This window comes from Marmota monax, unplaced genomic scaffold (assembly GCF_021218885.2).
Source record: "Marmota monax isolate L192 unplaced genomic scaffold, Marmota_monax_Labrador192_F-V1.1 WCK01_AAM20220418_F8-fsc00011, whole genome shotgun sequence".
NCBI classification, from domain to species: domain Eukaryota; kingdom Metazoa; phylum Chordata; class Mammalia; order Rodentia; family Sciuridae; genus Marmota; species Marmota monax.
In genome coordinates this window covers 5,404,684-5,429,231 of record NW_026693082.1, presented here as the reverse complement: position 1 = coordinate 5,429,231, position 24,548 = coordinate 5,404,684, and the positions used below count along the sequence as shown (strand labels likewise).

At 43.1% G+C, this 24,548-nt stretch overlaps 1 protein-coding gene across 1 annotated transcript; it reads left to right on the top strand.

Annotated features, from left to right (window-relative positions):
- The first annotated feature begins 2,276 nt into the window (after positions 1-2,276).
- On the top strand, positions 2,277-5,112 carry Hmgb1 (high mobility group box 1). Its single transcript, XM_058582512.1, has 5 exons — positions 2,277-2,294; positions 2,393-2,556; positions 2,722-2,867; positions 3,310-3,484; positions 4,481-5,112. The coding sequence occupies exons 2-5, from the start codon at positions 2,407-2,409 to the stop codon at positions 4,655-4,657; spliced, it is 648 nt and encodes a 215-aa protein (XP_058438495.1). The 5' UTR covers positions 2,277-2,294; positions 2,393-2,406; the 3' UTR covers positions 4,658-5,112.
- Positions 5,113-24,548: the final 19,436 nt, after the last annotated feature.

The following is a 24,548-nucleotide window of genomic DNA, read 5'->3' as shown; positions in this document are numbered from 1 at the left end:
CTGCCTCTGCCTCTGCCTCTCGCGCCTCAGCCTCTTTGCCCGGCATACACACACATTCAGATTTGCGCGCTGTTTCAATCCTTGATGACGTGTCCCCGGAGACAGCCAATAGCAAGCGGGCTCTGGTCAGGACAATGGGAGGTAACGGACCAATAACCGAGCCCCGTGAGTTGGCGGTAGCCAATAGGAGCCGCGCTGGCTGGAGAGTAATGTTACAGAGCGGAGAGAGTGAGGAGGCTGCGTCTGGCTCCCGCTCTCACAGCCATTGCAGTACATTGAGCTCCATAGAGACAGCGCCGGGGCAAGTGAGAGCCGGACGGGCACTGGGCGACTCTGTGCCTCGCTGAGGGTGAGTCTGGGGCAGCGCCGCGGCGGGGAGAGCGCCTCTGGCAGCTCCCTAGCCCGCGCGGCGGCCGGATCCCCGCGGCCGGGAGCCGGCGGGTCAGGATCCACACAAAGGCAAATGAGGGGGGACCGTGGGGGGAACTGCGCACGGAGCGAGCCTCTGCCCGGGCGCCGGGAACGCTGCCCCGCGCCGAACCCCGGCCCACGGGCTGCCTGAGGCGCCGGGAGCCCCGCGCCCCGCGAGTTTCCACCCCCGGCGGCGTCCGCGCTGACTGGCGCAAAAAAAAAATTTTTTTTAATTAAAAAAAAATTTAACGTGTTTTCGGCCCCCGGGCCGAGCGTTCGGGAGGGCGGCGTGCGCGGAGCGCGGCCGGGGTGGCGGGGCCGGTGGCGGCGGCGGCGGGCAGCGGCGGCGCTTCCCGGCTGCATTGGCCGCCGCCGCAGCGAGCCGGGCGCCGGTGGGGAGCGCGGCCGGCCGGGCGGCGGGCGGGGCGCCGCTGCGGGCGAGGGCGGCGCGGGTGGGCCGGGGGCGGCGGTGCGGCCCTGCCTCGGCCCGGGCGCGGCGGTGGCGGCGGCGGCGACCGGGCGGCGGGGGGAGCGGCGCCGCTGCGCTCGCTGGAACATGGCTGACTCGGGCCCGGCGCTGCTGGCTGGAGAGAAAACAAGGCGGGCGGGCGGGGGAGCTGGGCGCAGCAGTTCCGAGGCAACTTTTTTTTTCCTCTCTCTTTTCACAGCCCCGCGTTCTCCGTGCGGGGGCGGCGGGGCGCGCGGGCCCGCGCGGAGGGCGGCGGGCGGGTGGGCCCGGCGGCGGCGCCCCCACCCGCCGGCGGGGGAGGGGAGCGGAGGCCGGCGCGCGCCCCCCGCCCCTCCCCCCGGCCTGTAATGGCCGAGTGTGTGCGCCAGAGCGCGGCGCGCGCCCCGCCCGCCGCCGCCTGCACACTCGCGCACTCACACACACACACACACACACACACACACAAAGGGAAGGAGCCATATTCTCGCTCGCGCTCGCCCTCGCGGCGGCGGCGGCGCAGGCGGGGAAGACGCGCAGCGGCCATTCCGTGCGCCGGCCCCGGCGGCCGCGGGCGGAGCCAGCCCCCATTTCGAGCGGGGCTTCTCCCTGCGCCGCGCCTGACAAAATGGGGGCGGCGGCGCGGGCCTGCGGGCCTTCCGGGCGCACGTGGCGTCCTCGGGCCTACGGGCCCAGCCGCGTCCCTCGCTCGCCGAGCCTCGGCGCGTCGCCGCCAGCGAAGTTCTGGAGTCTGGGGCGCCCGCCCCGCGCTGAGGCACCCCAACTTTCACGGCTCCCAGAAACACTCCCCCGGCGGGGGGAGGGGGCCGCGGAACCGCGAGCAGGAGTGGCTTTTGTCCCTCATCCTTGTTTACTCGAAGAAACTTCAGACCGGACGTGTTTAGTCAGAACAGAAATACATCTCAGGGCCAAACCGATAGGAAACGAGGCTGCCTTGCAGTGCCACCGCCTCCCCAGCCTGGTCCCGAGCCCTGGGGCTTGCTGCTCCTCCCTCCGAGCAAAGTTTTATGCAAAGAGGGTATTTTTTTAAGGAATCGGGAAAACTTTCGATGCACGATGATTTCTTTTTTCTTTCCTTTTTTTTTACGGCCTATAATTTTAAAAGGTCAACTCACTTGGTCTCCTTATTTATTTTGTGTCTACCGCAAATCAACAATTTGGCAGCATAAGTTTTTTTGACCTTTGGTTTTGTTGTTTAAAAATGGCTTTGCAGATTTAAAAATTGTTTAAATGACCCGTAAGAAATTCAGAACCGACACAGGCAGATAAGATATACATAACATATATGGAATATCCAGGCTTTTTGAGATTACACCGAAGGACCGTCTTTTGGTTGGCATAGCCACTTCTAGGAATCGGATATCATTGCCATGTTCCCGTCTGGTTTTATGGGAAGTTAATGTCACTACTGTGTTAAGTAATGAGTACCTTGGTTTTCATTCGCTCCCTAAGCACATTTAAGCTGTTAAACATCATAATTTCATTGCTAACATCAAACACTTAATTTAATTCTAGAAAAATAACTAAACATGGGCAAAGGAGATCCTAAGAAGCCGAGAGGCAAAATGTCATCATATGCATTCTTTGTGCAAACTTGCCGGGAGGAGCACAAGAAGAAGCACCCAGATGCTTCAGTCAACTTCTCAGAGTTTTCTAAGAAGTGCTCAGAGAGGTGGAAGGTAAGAGAGCTTAAGATGTTACTACACAAGGTAATAACTAGCAATAATTTCCAAATTAGGATTGAGGGGGAGGCTATTAAATGGCAAAGGAAACCTTTTTTATTCCTTTTTCTGCTTTGGATAATTAAAATTTCTATTTCAAACTTACAAATACTTGGTTTTTAGACCATGTCTGCTAAAGAGAAAGGAAAATTTGAAGACATGGCAAAGGCGGACAAGGCCCGTTATGAAAGAGAAATGAAAACCTATATCCCTCCTAAAGGGGAAACAAAAAAGAAGTTCAAGGATCCCAATGCACCCAAGAGGCCTCCGTAAGTATTTTTTTATACATGTTTTATAGTACAACAAATAGAAATCTAGTATGCCACTTTGTGAGTTTGTACAAAGTTTTTTGGCTAATAGTGATTCACATTGGTACATTTAAATAGTGTACATGAAATTCTTGTTAGATGGGAGTGTTAGCCCAAGCATTAGATGGTTCCCTCCTTTGACCAATATATGTCCTGATAGGATTTTTTAAATCATATTGTTTTTTTGAACTAGTGATAATAATAATCTGCAAAATGTTCTTCTGGAGCTCAACTAGTATAACTTAAATAATTATAAATTAACTTTTAGTTAAATATTTGTACCCTATCTAATGCATGGTAGAAATTAACAAAATTAATATATGTAGGGATAGAATACATGTTTGTTAGTAGTTGTTTTGGTGCTGTTATTACAGTCCTAATCCTAAAATGAAATTTCTCTTAGGTCGGCCTTCTTCTTGTTCTGTTCTGAGTATCGCCCCAAAATCAAGGGAGAACATCCTGGCCTATCCATTGGTGATGTTGCAAAGAAACTGGGAGAGATGTGGAATAACACTGCTGCAGATGATAAGCAGCCTTATGAAAAGAAAGCTGCCAAGCTGAAGGAAAAATACGAAAAGGTAAGAAGTGTGTGTACTTGTTTATAGTAAAAAAAAAAAAAAAGGATATGCCAGAGGTTGGATGATTTTTTTTAAATACATCTCAATTTCCTATTTTCTTATACTTTTATTTAAGTTTTAGTGTAGCAGCTACATTGGCTTGAATCTTTTCACCTTTAGAGTTGTTAATTTTTTACTTCATATTAATTATATTAATTTGAGCCATGGTCATACATTTAAGCTGATTTCATTCTTCTCCAGTATCTCAAATTTGAAAATTTTGGTAGTTACTTTTGAGTCAAAATAATTTCCATTTAAATAGGCATTCATTATAAAAAAAAATAGGTCAGACAAAGTAACACTGGCTATATTTCTCATAAACATCCCCTGAAACATGTTCCTTGTCTTCAGGTGCCCCAAATCCCTTAGCATCACCAAATTTTCAAGTCTGCCAAAACTGGACAGTAAATTTGTAAGATGAAGAAAGCTATAAGTTTAATACTTTAATGGAAATAAATTTTAAGTACATGAATTTAAGCTTCTTTGTTTACTCTGAAAAAAATAGTTGTTTCTTAATTGTTTTCTAACCTAATTGTATGCTTAATAGTGAATTACTTTTTTTTTTTTTTGAGATAGTGTTCTACTGTAGATTAGTCTGACAATATAAACCTGTAGAATACTTTTTTGCATTCAGAAGGTGGCAGTGTCTACCCTTTAATCAGTCTCTGCACTCTGGTTTTAATGAACTAGAGTTAGGGTTGTAGTATGTAATTGTATCTCACTGAGGCACTACAGTATTAGACTGTGCTATTTCTTGAGTTATAGATTGCTAATTGTAATTATCACATAATATTTTTAAGTGTTTTTCCAAGTTCTGGTTATTTATGAAGGTGCAGTGGAGATGTGTGCTATTTGAATATAATTAGGATGTAGGATCATAAAGTTTTGCCGTGTTTTGTTTGCCCTTTGCTTAATAGTTTTTCCTTTTCCTGTTTTCTCTTCCATTTATTTTGGAAGGATATTGCTGCCTACCGAGCTAAAGGAAAACCTGATGCAGCAAAAAAGGGAGTTGTCAAGGCTGAAAAAAGCAAGAAAAAGAAGGAAGAGGAGGAAGATGAGGAAGATGAAGAGGATGAGGAGGAAGAGGAAGATGAAGAAGATGAAGATGAAGAAGAAGATGATGATGATGAATAAGTTGGTTCTAGCGCAGTTTTTTTTTTCTTGTCTATAAAGCATTTAACCCCCCTGTACACAACTCACTCCTTTTAAAGAAAAAAATTGAAATGTAAGGCTGTGTAAGATTTGTTTTTAAACTGTACAGTGTCTTTTTTTGTATAGTTAACACACTACCGAATGTGTCTTTAGATAGCCCTGTCCTGGTGGTATTTTCAATAGCCACTAACCTTGCCTGGTACAGTATGGGGGTTGTAAATTGGCATGGAAATTTAAAGCAGGTTCTTGTTGGTGCACAGCACAAATTAGTTATATATGGGGACGGTAGTTTTTCATCTTCAGTTGTCTCTGATGCAGCTTATACGAAATAATTGTTGTTCTGTTAACTGAATACCACTCTGTAATTGCAAAAAAAAAGTTGCAGCTGTTTTGTTGACATTCTGAATGCTTCTAAGTAAATACAATTTTTTTTATTAGTATTGTTGTCCTTTTCATAGGTCTGAAATTTTTCTTCTTGAGGGGAAGTTAGTCTTGCTTTTGCCCATTTTAGATCACATGAATTATTACAATGTTTATCTTTTCATAGTAAGATGATAAAAACTTTTTGTCTACACACCCTGCATATCATGATGGGGTTAATAAAAATTAAATTGAGGACATTTTCATCCGTAACTGAAACTCCAAAACCTTGATCAGTTGATAGCTAATTTCACATAGCCCACTTACATTTACCAAGTGAAGGGTAGCCAATTCTATTCACAGCATGGGATTATTAGAATCAAACAATCTGAAAATCTGTCCTTGAAGGACTAATAGAGACGTATGTTCTGATCTTTACATGAGGACTCTATATTAACTCCCATTACCATGTAATGGCAGTTATATTTTGCAGTTAACACATTAAAGAAGACCTGAGAATGTATCCCCAAAAGCGTGAGCTTAAAATACAAGACTGCCATATTAAATTTTTTGTTGAGATTAGTCCCAGCAAAGGTTCTAAGAGTGCTGGCTGTAAATGCCTTTTCCCATTTATCTAAATATGGACTGCTCAGGAAACTTGAGACTCCATTGAAAGTATTTTTACTTAATAGGGCCAGCTTATAAAATTACAATGCCAAGTTTGAAGTAGGGTATATTTTCCTATATTGTGGTTTGCCCATTTATAAATCAAAATAGACATGAGGAAAAAACTTTGCATCTCTACCAATTATCCAACTTATTTGATGTTTTTTTTTCTTTTTTTTTTTTAATTTTTAACAAAAATCCAAACTCATTCATTAGTCATGTTTATCTACTTAGCAGTTTAGGGAACAATTTGGCAATTTTGTGGTTTTTGAGATTATCGTTCTCTTAAAGTGCCAGTGTTTTAAAATAGCGTTCTTGTAATTTTACACGCTTTTGTGATGGAGTGCTGTTTTGTTATATAATTTTGACTTGGATTCTTTCCATTTGCATTTGTTTATGTAATTTCAGGAGGAATACTGAACATCTGAGTCCTGGATGATACTAATAAACTAATAATTGCAGAGGTTTTAAATATTAGTTAAATGATTTTCACTTAAGAATTTAAGATTTTGTTCAATCATTTCCAATAATGCCTCCTAGCAACACCTTTTGAATAAGAATAAGGGCTGGCAAAGTTTTTCCCTTTAAAAATATTCACTGTAAGCTTATAAATAGGTGATGGGATGATGAAAACAGGTTTCATCAAATATTCCAAATACTCAGGAATATGTATATATAAACTAATTTCACTTTCAAAATGTTAAGATTATTTCAAGGAGAGGCACATCTAAGTGGAAAGCAGCATTAGGAATAATTAAAGATCTAACAGGTCTAAGTGAATGAGGACCTCAACAGACTGCAGTTGTCTCAAAGTTTTATCAGATTTTTAGTCAAGGGGAACAAATGTGGAACTACCATTGTCAACATCTGTTATTAAGTCTGATTTATTTAGAAATGAATTCTGCCTCAGGAACCTTCTTTGTAATGTTAGTAGGTGTGTCATGACACTACCCTGTTTAGGATGTGGAGAATGGGAACAAAGGTGATTTAACTGGCTTCTGATCTTTGAGGGAATGGACAAGACAAAACCTCAAATCAAAAAAACGAATGAATTCTTTTAAATGTCTATAAACAGTATCCCTTGGAACTCAGTAGATACTGAGTCTAAAACTCAAAGGCCTAAGACAATCATTTAGATAATCCAGTATAAAAGCCTTATTATTAAATGAGATGATATGGGGGTTGGGGGAGGGACTTCTAGTGCCCAGAAGTGATTGTATAGTGGTGTTTAAAGATTTTTAACTTAACAAGACGAAACAATTAGTATAAGTTTAATAAGTTTTATATATTTTTGAAGTCAGTGTAGGGAGCATACTGACCAAAATCCTATTTTCTCATTTGCCTGTTGCTCATTAGTTACTATAATTAGTTTGATGATCTTCCATCAAGATTGATATTTGCTGGATTAACTTCCCAGAGTGAAGTCTGGAGAAGGAAAAGGTGTACTGTCCTTAAGGGCAAGGATTAAATGATAAAAAGGCAGGAAGCATACCTGTATGGTAGCCATTCAGCAGGTACTTCCCTCACTGCATAGGGAATCAACTTGCTCTGATGTTAACGGCAGTATCTATATTGAAAATAACACAGGAAATAAAATAGTGATTTTTTTTAAAAAAATGAAAAACGGGGTCACTACCCAGCTTGATATCACAGTCTAGAATAAAAGTTAACTCTAGGTCTGTTTGGTATAACACCTGAAAAGGCCCCAGTAGTCTCTCAGTACCAGTGGAGCTCTTTTGCATGGATGGTGTTGTATTACTGCATTTGCATACATCAACAGCTCAGGTCTCAATCCCCAAGTGTGAACCATTGGCTAGTAATTAAGCTGTCTAACTAATAAGGGATTGTGATAATAGTTATTTAACCTTATTTTTCATACTAATGCTTTATTGTCACTTCCAAGTGATCTTTGAAATATCTTACTACTAGATAAAGCTAATGGTTTGAATATCTTTCCAACAAAATAGATGGTAGGTGGTTCATTTCTTGGTCTCTTTTTGGAGAGTGGTGGTGGGGAGCCTGAATTTGAAGTGATTTACCACTAAATTATTTCCCTTTGATAGAGACTGGCCTTGAACTTGGGATCCTTCTGCCACAGCCTCCTGAGTAGCTGGGATTAAAGGCATGCACCACTATGACAGGCTTTCTTGTCCCCTTATGGCAAAGCAGTGCTTAACACAACTAGGGAAATTCCCTGGGTCTCAGCCAAGTTGCCTCCCTGGAGTACTGAGGCAAAACGTTGCTCTGTTCTAGGATTGCTGCTATTTCATGATAATACTATGGCACAGAAATACATACCACACAACACAAAATGGCAAGGACACAATATGCCACTTCCGGTGGACTTCACTCTAAAATAGATCATATCTGCCAGACGGAAATGTAGTCACACCTTTAGGCATGTCCTGGACCTTCTAAATAGCTGAATTTTTTAGGTATCCACTGAAAAGGAAGTAGAAATAGATCTGGAATAATATGAAGACAGACCATAAGTGAGCATGAGAGTTATGTGGAAAATGAAACCCAGTAATAGTGGGAGAGTGTTTATCATGCTGGAGGCCCTGATTTTGATCTCTAGCACCAAAAAGGAAGAGAAAGCAAGGAAGCAAAAGATACAGAGATACTTGTAAATTTTTATGAACTAATTTTTCTCATTAGTCACATAACATTCCATAGTATGATACTGCATAAGAATTTGTTCATTCCCTTAGTGATAAACATTCAAGTTCTTTACCATTTTTTTCCATTCTAACAATGCTGCAGGGTACATTTCTCTTAGGCATGTGTGGTACTTTAGGAAAGGTACCTTGAAGTAGATTTATTGAGTCAAAAGATATTTGCATGTAACATTTTGGCAGATATTTGATAAATGGCCCCCCCAAAGGTGATTCTTATATGGTGAAACATTTTAGTAATGATTATATAATGATCAAGGTATTTTTTTTTGACCAGTTACTCATTGAGTTTGTGGAGGGAAAAAACAATTTTTAAAAAATGAAAAGCTAAAATACTGAAATAGTCATTTGTCCAAAGACAGAAACACAGGCAGAATCAGAAATGAAAGACCCTGGGGAAGGATACTGATAATTCAAACTGTTAAACTATTAAAATATTTAATCACTGCAATAATTAAATATTGAAGTACTCTATTGCATGAAAATGAAGTTTCCTTCTGATTTGGGCATCCTCTATCCTGAATGGAAATTTCTGGTTTTTTTTCCCCCCTTCTAAGCAGAGAGCTTTTTCTAGCAAAGATTGTGTGTCAATCCTACAGAAACTGCAAACAGTTTTGGAGAAAGGGGTTTGGCAACAAGGGTTAACCAAAGATGAGAAATTAATGGACTGTAGGCCAGATTCTAGGAATTAGGAGATAAGTTATTTGGAAAGGTGGAATGGATCCTGAACATTGGCCTTAAATGGAATGAAGTTCACCACTGCTTCATTTCCTTGCTGGGGATGGTACTATAGGGTAAAGGACAAACACAATTGCATTTATAGGTTTAAAGAGGAAATAAGCTTAGTTCCTTAGAATTACATAGACTCTCTAATTAGAAGCTTTACCATCGTTTTGGTTTTGGGTATCGATGATTAGAGATCATTTTATAAAGTCTTCTGAACATAACCAGGCAAGAGGATAGTCCTCAAACAAAATGAGTAGTTGGAAGCAAGAGAAGAGTACTCCTAAAGATAAACGTGCATGTGCTCACTTATCACACCCTCAGTTGTCCACATAGTGTTCAGGGAGGTTCCCAGAGTAAGAACTTGGAGGCTGCTCAGAGCACACATTGCCACTCCCTCCCTTCTCCCCCCATTCCATCCACCTGAATTTCAAGGGAGGCCTGGGTCTCACTCTGCCACCTGGAACGAACCTGCCTGGTCTTGGATATAGTGAACACAAGGCACACTCAGGCTCAGAAGAAAGGAAGCTGCCCAGACAGCCTCCATGAGAGTTGTCACTTCCTTGGGGCCCTTGACCCCAGACTAAAGCATTGCACCAGTGTCAGATCATAGCATGTTAGAGGCCAAGGGTCTCCAGGGACTGTTGCAGTTCAATCTGTACATTTTTATGAAGTAGTACGCAGAGGTCCACTGAGACTCAGACTTGCTCAAGGACAAACTGCACTATCACAACAACACAGCAGGGCCAGGCTCACCAGGTACAAAGCTGTGAGCTGCTTCTTTAAGGCTTCCTTCCTGTCCCCCACTTCCAGGCCGGAATTCTCCTGCCATGGCTGTGGCCATGTTTGAGGACAGTCTGCACTGGAATCACCAGAAGAATGGGGGCTGCTTACGCATCCTTGGAACTGTGGCATGACCTTCCAGAAGTGGAAGGAGGATGTCAATATACTCCACACACTTCACACTTGAATAATCTTTGAAAAACTGGTTGTCCTTGAAGTATGAATGAAATTCATATTTATTGACACCAACAAAGATGTAAAGTTCTACCAGTCAGAAAGACTATTAACATGTTGTTTGTCCTTCTATTTTATACAATAAATATTGTGTGTGTGCGCTCGTGCGTGTATGTGTGTGTGTGTGTTTGCAATTGAGGTAAGACTCACAAATCATTATTTTTATTTACATATTTATTTTTTTACAGTGCTGGGATGAAACTCAGGGCTCTACCCCAGCCCTTAACCATTTTAAAACAAGCAATAAATAAATAAACAAACAAACAAACAAACAAATAAATAAAAGTAAAACAAATTAAGTGACCTGGGGGAAAAAACTTTGATAATTTTTTATTTTCAGGCCAAATCTAATTTTTTCTTACCTGAAGGACCAAGTAGTCTTAAGTTATTGACAAAAATGCTTAGCACCTCACTAAATCCTAGAACATTTACATTTTGTTTCATTACAAACATCCTTTTAAAATTTTTTTAAACTTAATCCTTTTTTATTTTGAGATAGGATCTCAAGAAGTTGCCCGGGCCCCCAACGAGCAATCCTCGTGTGCCTCCCAAGTCGTGGGGTCACAGGTGTGTGTCATGCACCTAGCACGAACGTCCTTTTTTAAGAAAATAAGAAAAGACTGGTGCTTAATCCCAGTCACCTGGGAGACTGAGGCAGGAGAACTGCAAGCGAGGTCCAGCCTCAGCAACTCAGCGAGACCCCGTCTCAAAATAAAAAATAAAAGGGCCGGGGAGCAGTTCAGCGGGAGAACACCTCTGGGTTCAACTCCTACTACTACAAAAAGTGAGGAAAGAAAAGGAACAAAACAAAGTCACTGATGCAAACACAGAAATCAACTGGGACATAACGATCTTCACGAGCTTTTATGCCTCCACAACCCAATAAAGTGTTTGTGGAAAGAATGGGGGAGGGGGAAATAAGAAAGAATAAATGAATTCCAAGTCTGCTCATGTCCCAGTCTGAGATGTCACCTTCTTCTTTCTATTTAAATCTGCAGATCAAGAGTAAAGCGTGCAATTAGTACGTGGACTCGGTCAGGAGCAAGGGATGCTGTATGAGAGTTGGGCCGGTTCTCCACTCATCTTTGGAAGTTGTTGGACAATACTTTGGCCAAGGATGGCAGCCACAATGATCATCAGGGAAATAGCCCCCCCACACACACTCCTGTGGGGTCTCCCTTATGACTGTGTGGAGGATCTGGTGTGTGTGTGTGTGTGTGTGTGTGTGTGTTAGTGATCTCACTATTCTTTTTTTTTTTTTGTCATTAGTTATACATGACAGTAGAATGCATTTTGACACATTGTACACATATGGTGCATAACTTCTCATTCATCTGGCTGTACATGGTGCTGAGTCACACTAGTAATCAGACATGTATATGAGGTAATAATGACTGTCTCATTCTACTGTCCTTCCTATCCCCACAGCCCAACCCTTCCCCTCACTCCCCTCTACACAATCCAAAGTTCCTTCATTCTTCCCTACCCGCCCCCACTATGGATCAGCATCCGCTTATCAGAGAAAACATCCAGCCTTTGTTTTTTGGGGGGATTGGTTTATTTCACTTAGCATGAAGTTCTCCAGCTCCATCCATTTACCTACAAATGCCATAATTTCATTCTTATTTAATGCTGAGTAATATTCCATTGTGTATAAGTACCACATTTTCTTTATCCATTCATCTGCTGAAGGGCATCTAGTTTGATTCCATAGCTTAGCTATTGTGAATTGAGCTGCTATAAACATTGATGTGGCTGTGTCGCTATAGTATTCTGATTTTAAGTCCTCAGGATATAAACCAAGGAGTGGGATAGCTGGGTCAAATGGTGGGAGGGAATGATTTTTATAGCTTAATATTTCCTTAATTGCTGGGACCTTCAGAACACCCACTCAGAAATGCAACCATCCCATTGGGGGTGCATTGCAATAAAAGGAAATCTGGAACCATCCCCTCTCGCGAGCAGGGGGATTACGCCCAGGGCTTCTTGCATGCTAGGCAAATTCCCTGCCACTGAACTACATCCCTAACCCTTTTTATATTTTTATTTTTAGATGGGTCTTGCTAACTTGTCCAGATTGAACTTGGGACCCTCCTGCCTCAGCCTCCCAAGTAGCTAGGATTACAGGTGTGTGCTGCTGTGCCGGGCTTGGAACCATTCTTTCTAGAGAACCACACTCCAGAGCCCTTGGGTAGAATCATAAATTTTAGAAATTTCTCTGAATTGCTGAAAATTAGTAGAAGCTACTCCATATGTCAGTTGCAGTGAAATCATGACATAGTAGACTTAGCAGCTGAGCATTTGCCCTGGTCCTTTGTGGTGTTGTTATTATTTGGCTTTACTGTTTTTATATGTTAGAAGTCGTACTTAAAATTTGTCTGAAAAACATTTTTTTAAAAAATTGGGGATTGATCTCGGAAGCATTTTACCATTGAGCTACATCCCTAGCCCTTTTTAAATGTAATATTTGGAGGCAGGATCTCGCTAAGTCGCTAAGTCCTGACTTTTGCTTGAGAGAGGGTTCCCCACGTGTAAACCAGTATATCCTCTGAACTGTAAATTCTGCCATGACGTCTCCCCACGTCTCTTTCCTTGCAGGGAGATTCCGTGGAGCTGCTAGATCCTTCCCTCCCACTGCCCAGGACTCAGCTGGACTCACACCTTCTCTGTAGCCATATCCAGCACCAGGGGTGCCTTGTGCCACCGAGGACAGTGTGGTGGGAAATGGGTCAGAGCCACCTTAGGTTCTGTGCATCCCACAGGCTTTTCCAGAGAGGCCAATGGTGTGGAAAATTGTCTTTTTCTCTCCTCGGAATTTTTTGTCTTCTAGTTTTCAAAAATCCACAGACAGGGGTTAGATTCCAGCGCCTTATCTCTAGGCACGTGTCCTCCAAGCCAAAGTCCTTGTGCAAAGATTCTCCACTTTCTATCAAAACAGTGAGAAGGGAGTCCCAATGCAGTTGGAATTGAGTAGTTCTTTCCAGTTTGTTGGGATGGGCTAGGAACGTGTTTCTAGGAGAGTGGGAACTGCTCTGTATCACCTCGGAGGTGCTCCTAAGAGCTTCACGGATAAATTCATTTTCTATTCTGTGACGAACTACAAATTCTAACATGTTGGCCCAGCACCGAACAGGATATGAGTAATTTCTAGAAACTTAGGTGGACATTCTCTTACTACCCAGTTGCTTGGAGAGATTTGGTATAATGCTACAAGAAATGGGGATACTTCACTGTAATTATTGAGGAATAAGTTATGAATTCTGAGACCTGGGGAAGAGCACATTAATAAGCCCAATGAATATTGTAATTGTCACAGTACCTCCAGATGTGGACATCAATATCAGAAATGACTGTCACTCACCAGCTTTTACTTTTCAGTTGATTTTTTTTCTTGAGTATAGAATACTCAGATTTAAAGAATATTTTTCTTTTTTTTTTTTTCCTGCAGTGCTAGGGAATCAAACCCAGGGCCTTGTGTACTCTAGGCAAGGGCTCTACCACTGAGTGACACCCCAGCAGAACATGGGGTTTCAGAGTGCAAGTTCTACAGTTCCATTAACACATAAAGTTCATTTCATTAATGTCACTGAATCTTCTTTTATAAAAGTCTGAATTCTAACCAAATACAATAGATTACACTGGACTCATCAGGAAGTCAAATTTGTTGGACCGAACTGTCTCAAATTTCTTTTTTTTTTTAAATTTCTTATTTTAAACAAATTTCAGGTGAAAATTTTCTAAATTATTGTGTGTAAGGTTCTGCTATTGTAATTTTCTAGTTACCCTATAATTTTACCTTCTTTCAATGATATGAGATTGCATCAAATAGGGATAAGTATATATTATCAAAAGAAAGACCACTAATATTTCACAGATACTATACTATGAGTTGGAATAAATATAAACTCAGGGAGGATGACTTCCCAAATAAAATTTGGAGTGTGACCTCCAAATAAATTCAATTTTTCTTTGTAGGTAGATGACATCACCTTCTCCAAATGGAAAGTTGAGAAACCCAACTAGAGAAGTCCAATTACTTGATTGATTAATAGGCAGCCTGCTAGTAGTGGACTCATTAATGTAATTATAAATGATCCAGGTAGCCAGGCTTGGTGGCTTATGCCTATAATCCCAGAACTCAGAGGGCTGAGGCAGGAGGATTGCAAGTTTGAAGTCAGCCTCAGCAACTTAGCAGGCATCTCAACAACTTAGACCCTATCTCAAAATAAAAAATAAGAAGAACTGGAGATATAACTCAATGGGAAAGTATCCCTGGGTTCAATCCCCAGTACTAAAAAATAATAAGTCCATCAATAAAAAATGAGGTAGGCACTGTGCTAGGCCCTGGAGACTCAGAGGTAAATAAAACTGACCAACGATCTCCCTCAGGAAGTTCCTTTTAATAGAGAAGAAACGACAGGTAAATAAATACATTAAGAAGATCATTTTAGATGCTGCTAGGGACACGAAGACAACAGGGCAGGTGGCAGTTGGGGAGCGGGTCACTGACCAGTCTGGAAAGCCTTTCTGCAGACTACCAGAAACTTCCTGAGCCGTTCTGATCTGCTGCTCACTCTGCCCCAGCTGGCTGGTGGTCAGTGACCTCCTTCAAGACCAGCAGTGGAGCATGCCACAGTCCCGAGGTCTTTCCCTGCACCAGGATGAGGCCTCTGCCTCCCAGTTTTCCAGTGCTCTCCCTCCCTCCGCTGGGCTTCTGTGTTTTCTTCACACCCTCTAAGGAAAAGCCAGCTCTCAGGATGTGGAGGACCGGAGCTGGAAGTGGCTGGCAGCCACCACAGGACCTCCCTGCTCCTGAGTGCAGAGTGGCTTTTCTCATTGGTGCAATATGGTGATGGAGGCCGGGGGGAGGAAGAAAAGGGAACGTACCCTGTTTTCCACTCATTCCCAAGCCTCAAGGAGGTCCACACCAATCAGGACCTCTTTGGTACTAAAGGGGACCCCAAGGTGAGGGGTGATGAGGCTGTGACTGACTAGGAATCAGCCATCCAGCACAGCCCTGTGTTCTCAGTGCCTGGCCAGCTCCGGGTGGCTTGCTCAGTCTTTTGACATGACCTCCTTAATGTGTCTTCTGCCAGTTCTAAGGCTCACCTGTCCTCTGGCCAATGTCCTAAGTGCAAACATGTAAGTACAATCATCCCTCAGTATCCTCTGGGACACCATTGCAGGATCCCCTGCCGATACCACAATCTGTGGATGTTCAAACCCCTGATATAAAGTGACACAGTGTTTGTCTAGAACCTACTCACACCCGCCATTGACTTTAACTCATCTCTAGGCAACTGCTAACCCCTGGTCCAATGCAAATGTTATCTGAGTGGTGGTTGTACTGCGTTGTTCAGAAAATAGTGACAAGAAAAAAAATCGGTCCACGTTCAATGGAAGATGAAATTTGTTTCAAATATTTTCCATCTGCGAATGTGGAACCCGTGGATATGGAGGGCTGACTGTATGACTTATACAGCACCATGGGAAAATAGTCTTTAAAGAAGGAAGGGTAAACAGTAGGGTGCCCTCGCTCTGTGCCACCTGCAGTAGGAACAGGTCCCGGGCCCAGGCTGGCCCAGCCCCAACACACTTTCTCCAGAGTAAAGTGGGAGAGGTGACTTGAGGGATATGGAGCAGAACAGGTTGGTGTCAGGAAGGGTGTCAGACGTTTGTTTGTGCTGGATATCCACATGGGTGTTTGTTACCGAAGGAACAAGAGGCCTCCCTGGCCACACTGACTCAGAGGCCATCTGGAGCCCTGAGCTTGCATCTATGTTGTCTCACAGGGACACGAGGCCTGGGAAATGACCTGGTGGGGTGTGGGATGGAACTGCCTCCCCTCTCCCTGGGGGGTGGCGGAGCCGGGTGTGACACCTCAGATGGAGAAAAACTGGTCTCCTAAGGCCAGTGGGCAGAGTGGGAGCTGAAGTGGCCTGACTCCACTCTGCTGTGGGCCCTAGTCCTGGGGGAGCCTCTTAGGGCAGTTTTAGCTGCTTTCTCAGCTTTTATGAGCAAAGGGGACAATAGACACAATTGAGAAATGACTGTACAGCACCCTAACCGTACACAGGAAACTGCACATGACCGTGACATTGTATTGTATCCTCATCTTTCTCTCTTCTTCTTGTTTTTTGTTCTGCAATTAAAATAAAAATTATATGTAATGCTTCTAATTTAAATGTTAAGGATTCAATCGGGGTTCAGGAACACATGGTACTCCATGGAACTCCCACAAACAGACCAAAGGTTTTTCCACCAGCCCGTGCAGACTGACAGGCGGACCCTGCAGACTCCAGGAAACAGTGACTCCCAGTGAGCAGCAACGCCAGTGTGTCCTCGCTCTTTTACAATTAAATTTTAAACATGCTTCAGCAAATACGCGTGTTTCCCCCAGGTGGATGTTTTGCTTCAGATTTCCTTTCCGTTGCCTGTGAGCGCTTTGAGTCGGCCAGAAACACCCGAGAGGAGAGAGAGGCCGGGAAGGGGGCGGGGGAGACGGCCAGGTGTACCCACAAAGCCAGGCCCACCTCTCTCCTGGGGGCATCAGAAATTGAAATTGCTTCTTCGTGCTCTTTGGAGAGGCCTGGGCATCCAGAAACAAAACAAATTCAATTCAATCAATGCCTCTAAGAGATAACCAAGTCCAAAGACCTAAAGAAGCACTGAGTCATTGGCCGTAACAAATAATCCAGATGCAGGCTTTGGAGTCTCGCACCTGTCATACTGACTTGTACTTGACCACCTGCTGGTTGGGTGTCTTTTCAACCTCCTGTGCCTCAACTTGCCTATCTGCAAAATGGGCACAATGATCAGAATGACTTCCTAAGGCTTTGCTGGTATGTGTGGGAGTTTAATAAAATCATCTGTGGGAAATGTTTGGCATGTTCTTGGTACTTGGTAAGAACTCAGTAAAAGAATTAGCTACTTTTTTATAACAATAGAAAATTATATAATAAATTATGCCACAGTCTGGCTGGGCACAAATGCCGCAGTCTGGCTGGGCACACAATCACGAGCCACCACACAGCTTGTAGATTCAAACAGCAACTCTTTATTCCCGAACTCACACCAGCCGTCTACAATCACGTTCTGGGGAAATCCACGTTCTCTTCCCAAATCCACCTCCACTGGGTTTCTATCTCCAAAATATACTGTCTGAATCCCGTGAGAACTCAAGGGGAACTCAGGCAGCAGGATACGCCCTATTCCCAGCAGGAATAATCTTAAACCTTAAACCTGGAACCTAAACCGGGAACGCCCTAATCCGCCTTGGTCCTTGAGCAAGGTCACCTACATTCAATGTCACTGCAACATGGGGTACGCTGGCAAGGAAATTGTCATACCTACTTGGCTAATGGCTCCCAGCAAAATTATTAGCTTGTAATGATTACTACTATATTATTAAAAGTTTCATTGTTTTTCCTTCTCCAATTAGGCATCCACCTAAATGCAAAGGGTAGTCTAGAGGCTTCTTTACTATTTAAACTTCTTTTGACAGGGGGTATTGAAGATTAAACTTAGGGGCATTTTACCCCTGAGCTACATCCCCAGTCTTTTTAATTTTTTTTTTTTTTTTTTTAATTTTGAGACAAGGTTTCACTGGCTGGCCTCAAACTTGCAGTCCTCCTGCCTCAGCCTCCACCTTACCACCCTGCCTGGCAACTATTTGAACTTTATGGCAGTGGTTGCCAAACTTGTCTGAACATGGGAATCATCTGGGAAATAAGGCTTGGGTCCCACCCAGGATTTTGATTGAATGCATCTGGAGGGTGACCTGGGCTTTGGAAGCCTCAGAATTCTCCAGCTGATTCTAATGGTCTTTTTAGATGGGGTTCTATATTAAGTTGACAATACCATAAATCAAAAGTGCATGGAGCCCACCTAGCCCACTGAACATCTCAGCTTAGCTGTGATGCACTCTGGAGAGTTTGGGTGGCTTCCTCTCTTGATCCCGGAAGGACTAGGAACTGTGGTAGCTGCTGCTTCCCAATACAGAGAGCATAGAACCACATAGGGCTAGTCTGGGAAAAGATCCAAATTCACGATTCCAAGTATGGATCCAGATGAATGCGAATCACTTTCATGCCGACATGAGGACAAAAAAAAAAAAAAAAACATAAGTCGAGCATCATCTGTACAGCTGAGGTTGGACGTAAGCATTGGATGTCATTCTAGCCCAAAGGACAGGACAGGTGTTCGCAATCACGATCAAAGTCATGCACTCTGAGCCAGCCATCTCCCTCATTTTTGCTGCAGTAGCCATTTGACTCTGCCAACGAGTATTTATTTATTTTTTATTAAGTTTTGACTGATTTGATCAATTAATTCAGTAAAATATTTGATTCCTTAAAAATCGGATGGACACAGTCTCAAAGAAACTGCATTTGTGGAGTACCATCTCCCATCGCACGGGTATTTTGAATCTTTTAGATGATGTTACTGCAGGAGTACACATTATTTAATTCCATTCCATAAAGTTACTAAGAAACTGGATGCTAAATGAAAATTCCAACAGCTCGAAATGGATTTGAGTCATTCGTTTATCAGCTAAAAATTTGATTCCTCTTTGGGCGGGGTTGTGGCTCAGTGACAGAGCGCTTGCCTTGCATAGGTGAGGCACTGGGTTCAATCCTCAGCACCACATAAAAATAAATAAACCAAATAAAGATATTGTGCCCATGTATAACTGAAAAAATATTTTGAAAATTCTTTTTGATTCCTCACATTCAGAAAGCCAGAGCTTACATGGAGTAAGAACATGTTGGGGACCAGCTAGGATTTTAAGAATAATTTACCATCTACATTTCCACACAGTACTTAGTTCCATTAATACACGGTACTTGGTCCCATCCTGCACATCTGCTCGCCAAGTGGACGTGAAATCAAAAAAAGCTGTTGTTGGAAGGAGACCGAGGCTGTCTCGTGCCTGGGATCTCATCTGGGGACTTTGAAAAGGCACGTAGGTTGCCGTTCGTTTTGTTCAGCCCTCTCTATGGGTTCCTGACCTCTTTAAAAAACTAAGGAGCATGTGGTCCACTTCAGGCCACACTGAGCCATCCAATGAATCCCAAGTGTGGCAGCCTTCTCGGCTCTGTCGGCTTCCTGCCGACGTCTTCCATGGAAGGCTTGAAATGTTAGATTAGAAAAGGTCCCTGACTCTCAGTCCCCAAGTTCTGTATCTAACCAACGACCTGGGGCGTCATAAGTTCCTTTCCCAAGCTGATGGAGCCAATCTTTCTGCCACGTATACACAGTTGCACAAACAGAACTAAACAACCACTTGTCACCAATCACTAAGACATAAAAGTTAACAAGTTGAAAAGCAGGCAATGGTATGTGTTTGGGCTACTTTCTCCACTGCAGAGCAAGTTGTTTCTTAGGGTATGTATTCATAAGGGTCAATACAATCAGTAGACAATGGAGAGCATAAGAAAGATATTTTAAAAATTTCCTTCTGATAGTTTTGTGGGGGAAAAAGGAGATTTGGTTGAAGATTGAATAAAAAAAATGAGTTCAGGATGGTCACAGAGACAAGAAGAGAATCAGGATTGAGTAACTGTCTATCAAGTCAAGCTCTTTCTATGCGTAACCTCCTTTAATCATGATAACAAACCTCTCAAGATGGGATCCGTTACAATTCATGGATAGAATTCTGAGGCTCAGAGAGATTAAGCAGCTTGCCTGAAGTGGCACAGCACTGAGTCATGAAAGTAAAACTTGAATACAAATTAGTCTGACTCACACCCCAAGTTCTGTCCATTCCATCTCCAGGTGACCAACTGTCCTGGTTTCCAAGACTGAGGGATTTCTTGGAATGTCGGACTTCCTGTTTTAAACCACGACAGGGTCAGGGAAACAGGGAGTTTGTCAGTCTGCTTGGTAATCAGAGGTTGGGATCTGGGTTAAAGGCTTAGTTTCTAACCTGTGGCCTTGGTGGTGGTAGAATTTTAAAGGGTGGGGTGTAGTAGAAGGAGTTAGGTCATTGGAGGTGTGCCCTTGAAGGGGATAGGGACACCTGGCCCCTTCCTCTCTCTATTTTTGCTTCCTAGCTTCCACAAGGAGCTTGTCTGCTTTACCACATGCTCCCTGCCATGAGGTTCTGTCTCCCACTGCCTGAAAGGCAACGGGGTCAGGTAACCATGAACTGGAACTTCTGAAACTATGCCACAAAATAAACCTTTCCTTTTTATAAGTTGATTAGGTCAGGTATTTTGTCACAGAGACAGAAAGCTAATGAATACAACAGGTTATTGGTCCCTTAGCCAGATTTCAGGCTCTAGGTCTGCCCCAGGTAGGAAGGACAGGTAGGAAGCCTGGATCTCTCACTTATTTCAGGAAATAATATATTGAACCACACTACATTCCCACTGGAGAAAGCAAATTAATGGCACTTCTAGCCAAATTAGTGTATCCTTAGATGATGTAGGTCAAAGGTCAGCAATTTTTTCCCATCAAGAGTCATTTTCAATTTTGTGTGCCACATGTCACAAACACTCAGCTCCATCATTGTACTGAGATCAGCCATTGAGAACACAAAAATAGACAGGTGTTTCTGTTCCAAGACACTTCAGGTATCCAAAGGGGAGGCAGATTAGATCTGGCTCCTGGATAGTTGGCTGAACCCTGATAGAGTAATAAAGAATAGTAATAAAGAATCCTTTGAAGAATTATTTCTGGAAGTTACTATACTTTAGTTGAAGAGAGACCAGAAGGCACTGGGAACTTTCTTTCTATTTTTTTTTTTTTTGGTACCAGGGCTTGAACCCAGGGGCACTTAACCACTGAGCCACATCCCCAGCCCTTTTTTATATTTTATTTAGAGACAAAGTCTTGTTGAGTTGCTCAGGGCCTCCTTAAGTTGCTGAGGCTGGCTTTGAACTCGCAATCCTCCTGCCTCAGCCTCGTGAGCTGCTGGGATTACAGACATACACCACCACACCACCATGCCCCGCTGGGAATTTTCTTTTGAATTAACCTATTAATCAATTATTCCTATTATTATTCTCTTTTCTTTGATTGATTGATTGATTGATTGTAGTAGTGTAGACTGTCTTGCTAAACTACCCGGGTTGGCTTTGAACTTGCCATCTCTCTGCCTCAGCCTCCTGAGCAGCTGGGATCACTGGCGTGTGCCACCGTGACTGGCTCCTACTATTTGCTATTCTTTTGAGACTATGGCGTTTGGCTGTCCTAATCCTAGGCCGAATCACACACTGTGTGTGTGCGTGTGAAGATGCAGCGTGTGGTTTCCCATCACAGATTTATGTCCCCTGCTTGTCTGTTGGGAGACATTAGATAATTCAGTTGCCCATTGTTCTTGACCACTTCTTTTATTTCCAAACTATTTAAAAAATATTTCCCATTGCACTCTACATAAACTTAATGAAGATGTATTTATTGGCTTTAATATGGCATTTAAAAAATTGCAGGCTGGAAGAATACAATGAAAGCTCTCTGTATGGAAAAACAAAGGCCACCTTTCCAGTAGAGCAGACTCCACTGTCCCTCTGGTCACCCCTTCATGGACACCTTCCCCATAGGCTGGGCACTCCCTGGGCAGCCCCTGATTGGCATGCAGGGGGCAGGGGCCACACACCATCCTAGGTCCCAAACACAAGCCCCAAAGAGGAGAAGTGCACAGAGCCATGTGTCCTCAAATACAGAAGGAGCAGTGGTTTGGGGACATGCAGTAGAGGAAGTGCCTACCTTGGGGACAGCAGCAAGGGGGAGGGCTTGGTCCTGAGGAATGAGCAGCCCATGGATTAGCTCAGGAACAGAAGAGGAGCTCCACCTTTGGGGTGGTCCAGGGGTCACAAAGGGAACGCTCACAGTGACACTTTAAAGCAGCCACAGTCAATTTCTCCAGCAGGAAGGTGACAGTGATAGAAATGGTACTTTATGCTCATTCCACAGTGTCCTGAGCAGCAAAGGTAGGAGCTTTGCTGAGCTGAGCCAGAGCTGGCCAGGCAGAATGGACAGTAAGGGTCAGGGTCCGAGAAAATGCCACAGGAATCCCCAGGACAACAGGAGTGTCATTCATTCCAGGACAATTGGGAAGAGGTGGGAAGACGACTTTGAGCTTCTGCTTGAAAACTTCTGGTAATTTCTTGCTCCTTGATGCTCCCTGAGCAGGGGGAGATGGGGTACAGGTGATACCCAAGCAGGCAAAGAGGTTCCTGGCCTCCCTTGACGTTCCCTTGCTTAGTGATCTCTGCCTACTCTCTTTCACGTTTGGCTGGAGAACACCATGTTAGAAGGACCGTCCTTTCTGGCTTACTCTGGTTACACATGCAGAGCTCCGGGGCAGTATCCACCTTGGACCCTTCTTGATTGACTTTGAGTTCCCCAAATTATAGCTGTTGAGTTAACATGAAAATTGCCTGAATCAGGTGTCCCGAAGGGGCTGGCCTCTGATGAGGGTTTTCACTCTGCAGGGCACTGATAAGCCCTGCCTCAGTCTTGAATTACCTGTGACACATTTGTCATTGGACTGTTGATTGCTGAACTTGGACTTGATGTATGAGAACTGACTCAAACTGCTTATGGCCCTAAAAGAGAATCCTTAAAAGAAGTGACGACAACAATTAAGAATAAACATTCATTTAGACTTAATATTTAGATAATACAGGGCACTATAATGGGGGCACTCTGTTGGTTTGGTGATAAAATCAGGATCATCTATTCACCCGAAGACACTTCCTACTGTTTAGTTTATCAGTTTAACCCACTGTGATTTTCCAACCTTATACATGTAAGAAAGACATTAACATTGAAGATTCTAGTGATACCCAGTAGAGGAGACTACAATAATAAATAATTTAGCTTCTTTATGCTTCAGTTACTTTCATAAATTACTTATGAAACAGCAACAAATACTACGGGTGCCATTAGGAAAGTTGACATTATCCATTTCTTATTTAACAATAAAGTCGTTAAAAGAAAACCCTCGTCAGAGGCCAGCCCCAACAGGACACCTGATTCAGACAATTTCCATGTTAACTCAACAGCTACAATTGGGGGAATCCAGAATCAATCAAGAAGGGTCCAAGGTGGATACTGCCCTGGAGTTGTGCATGTGTAACCAGAATAAGGGGAGGAGCGTGTTTGGTTTGACCAAAGGATATCAAAAGGGAATGCATTTGTTGTAGCCAAAGTAAACAACTTTTATTTCTGTTTTCCATAGGCAGGCGTATGAGTAAAACATGGCACATTTTATATTTGTACATTTTGGGAAAACATGTATCATTAGAGTCATCACAATATAAAACACATCCCCGTATGCTACTGAATGCTTCCTCAGCTGGGGAGTTCTGCATGAGCAAAGAAAGTCACAACTTAGATGAATTTTGGGATGGTCCAGACCAAAAGAAGCACACCTGAATTGTCTTCGTCGTATGAACATTTATTCTATAAGCTGTGTCCAGAGCATATGGTTCATATTGCATAATAACTTATTAAATAGAACCATCATTGCCAGAAAAATTTTCTTCAAGCCTTTACTGAGACTCTCCCCCCCTCTCACTAGAGATGGAAATATCTCCCATTTTTCATAAACTCCAAGATTTCTTCCTCTGTTCAAAAGAAGGGAGTTCTTTTGTGGAGGCAGAATCCCTGCCTTTAGGTGTAAACATAATCAAATGCTCACATTTTCAGAAAGGCCTTTTCAAACATTCAGACAAAGTGAAAGCCCTTTTATGACTTATCAGTTCCCTACGCTCTGGTAATAGTGATGCTTGCACTAGGTGCGGTGGCACATGCCTGGGATCCCAGTGACACAGGAGGCTGAGGCAGGAAGACTGCAAGGTCAAGGCCAGCCTCGGCAACTTAGCAAGGCCCTGTCTCAGAATAAAAATACAGTGGTGATGTGGCTCAATGGTAAAGTACCCTTGGGCTCATTCTTAGTATTGTAAAAGAAGAAAAAAGTTATGTTTGCCAGATAAAATATTGGCAGTAGGCTTTGTAGACCTCCATATTTTGAGAAATCAATATCAGTTGTGGACATTAAGACTGGAATAGGAGAAATTAATAAAAATAAGAAGTCACTGGTTATGGTAGATGGAGTCTTCAACTGTCCTTTCACATAATGTGTGCTCAATAACTATTTTGTTAGCTATTGCAATTATAAAAAATATTTTTCATTTGTGGATAGACCTTTATTTTATTTATTTATATGCGGTGCTAAGAATCGAACCCAGTGCCTCACATGTGCCAGGCAAGTGCACTACTGCCGAGCCCCAGCCCCGGGCCCCTGTAATTTTATTATTTGGAAATATTCACATTCAATGACAAGTGGTACATACATGCATGTTTATCAACGTGTACACACTTCTGTGCATAATAGGGATGTATAAACTGAAACATGTCCAACTTTCCTAATTGCCAAAAATAATCTCTGCCTGTGAATGAATTCACTGCTGTCCTATTTA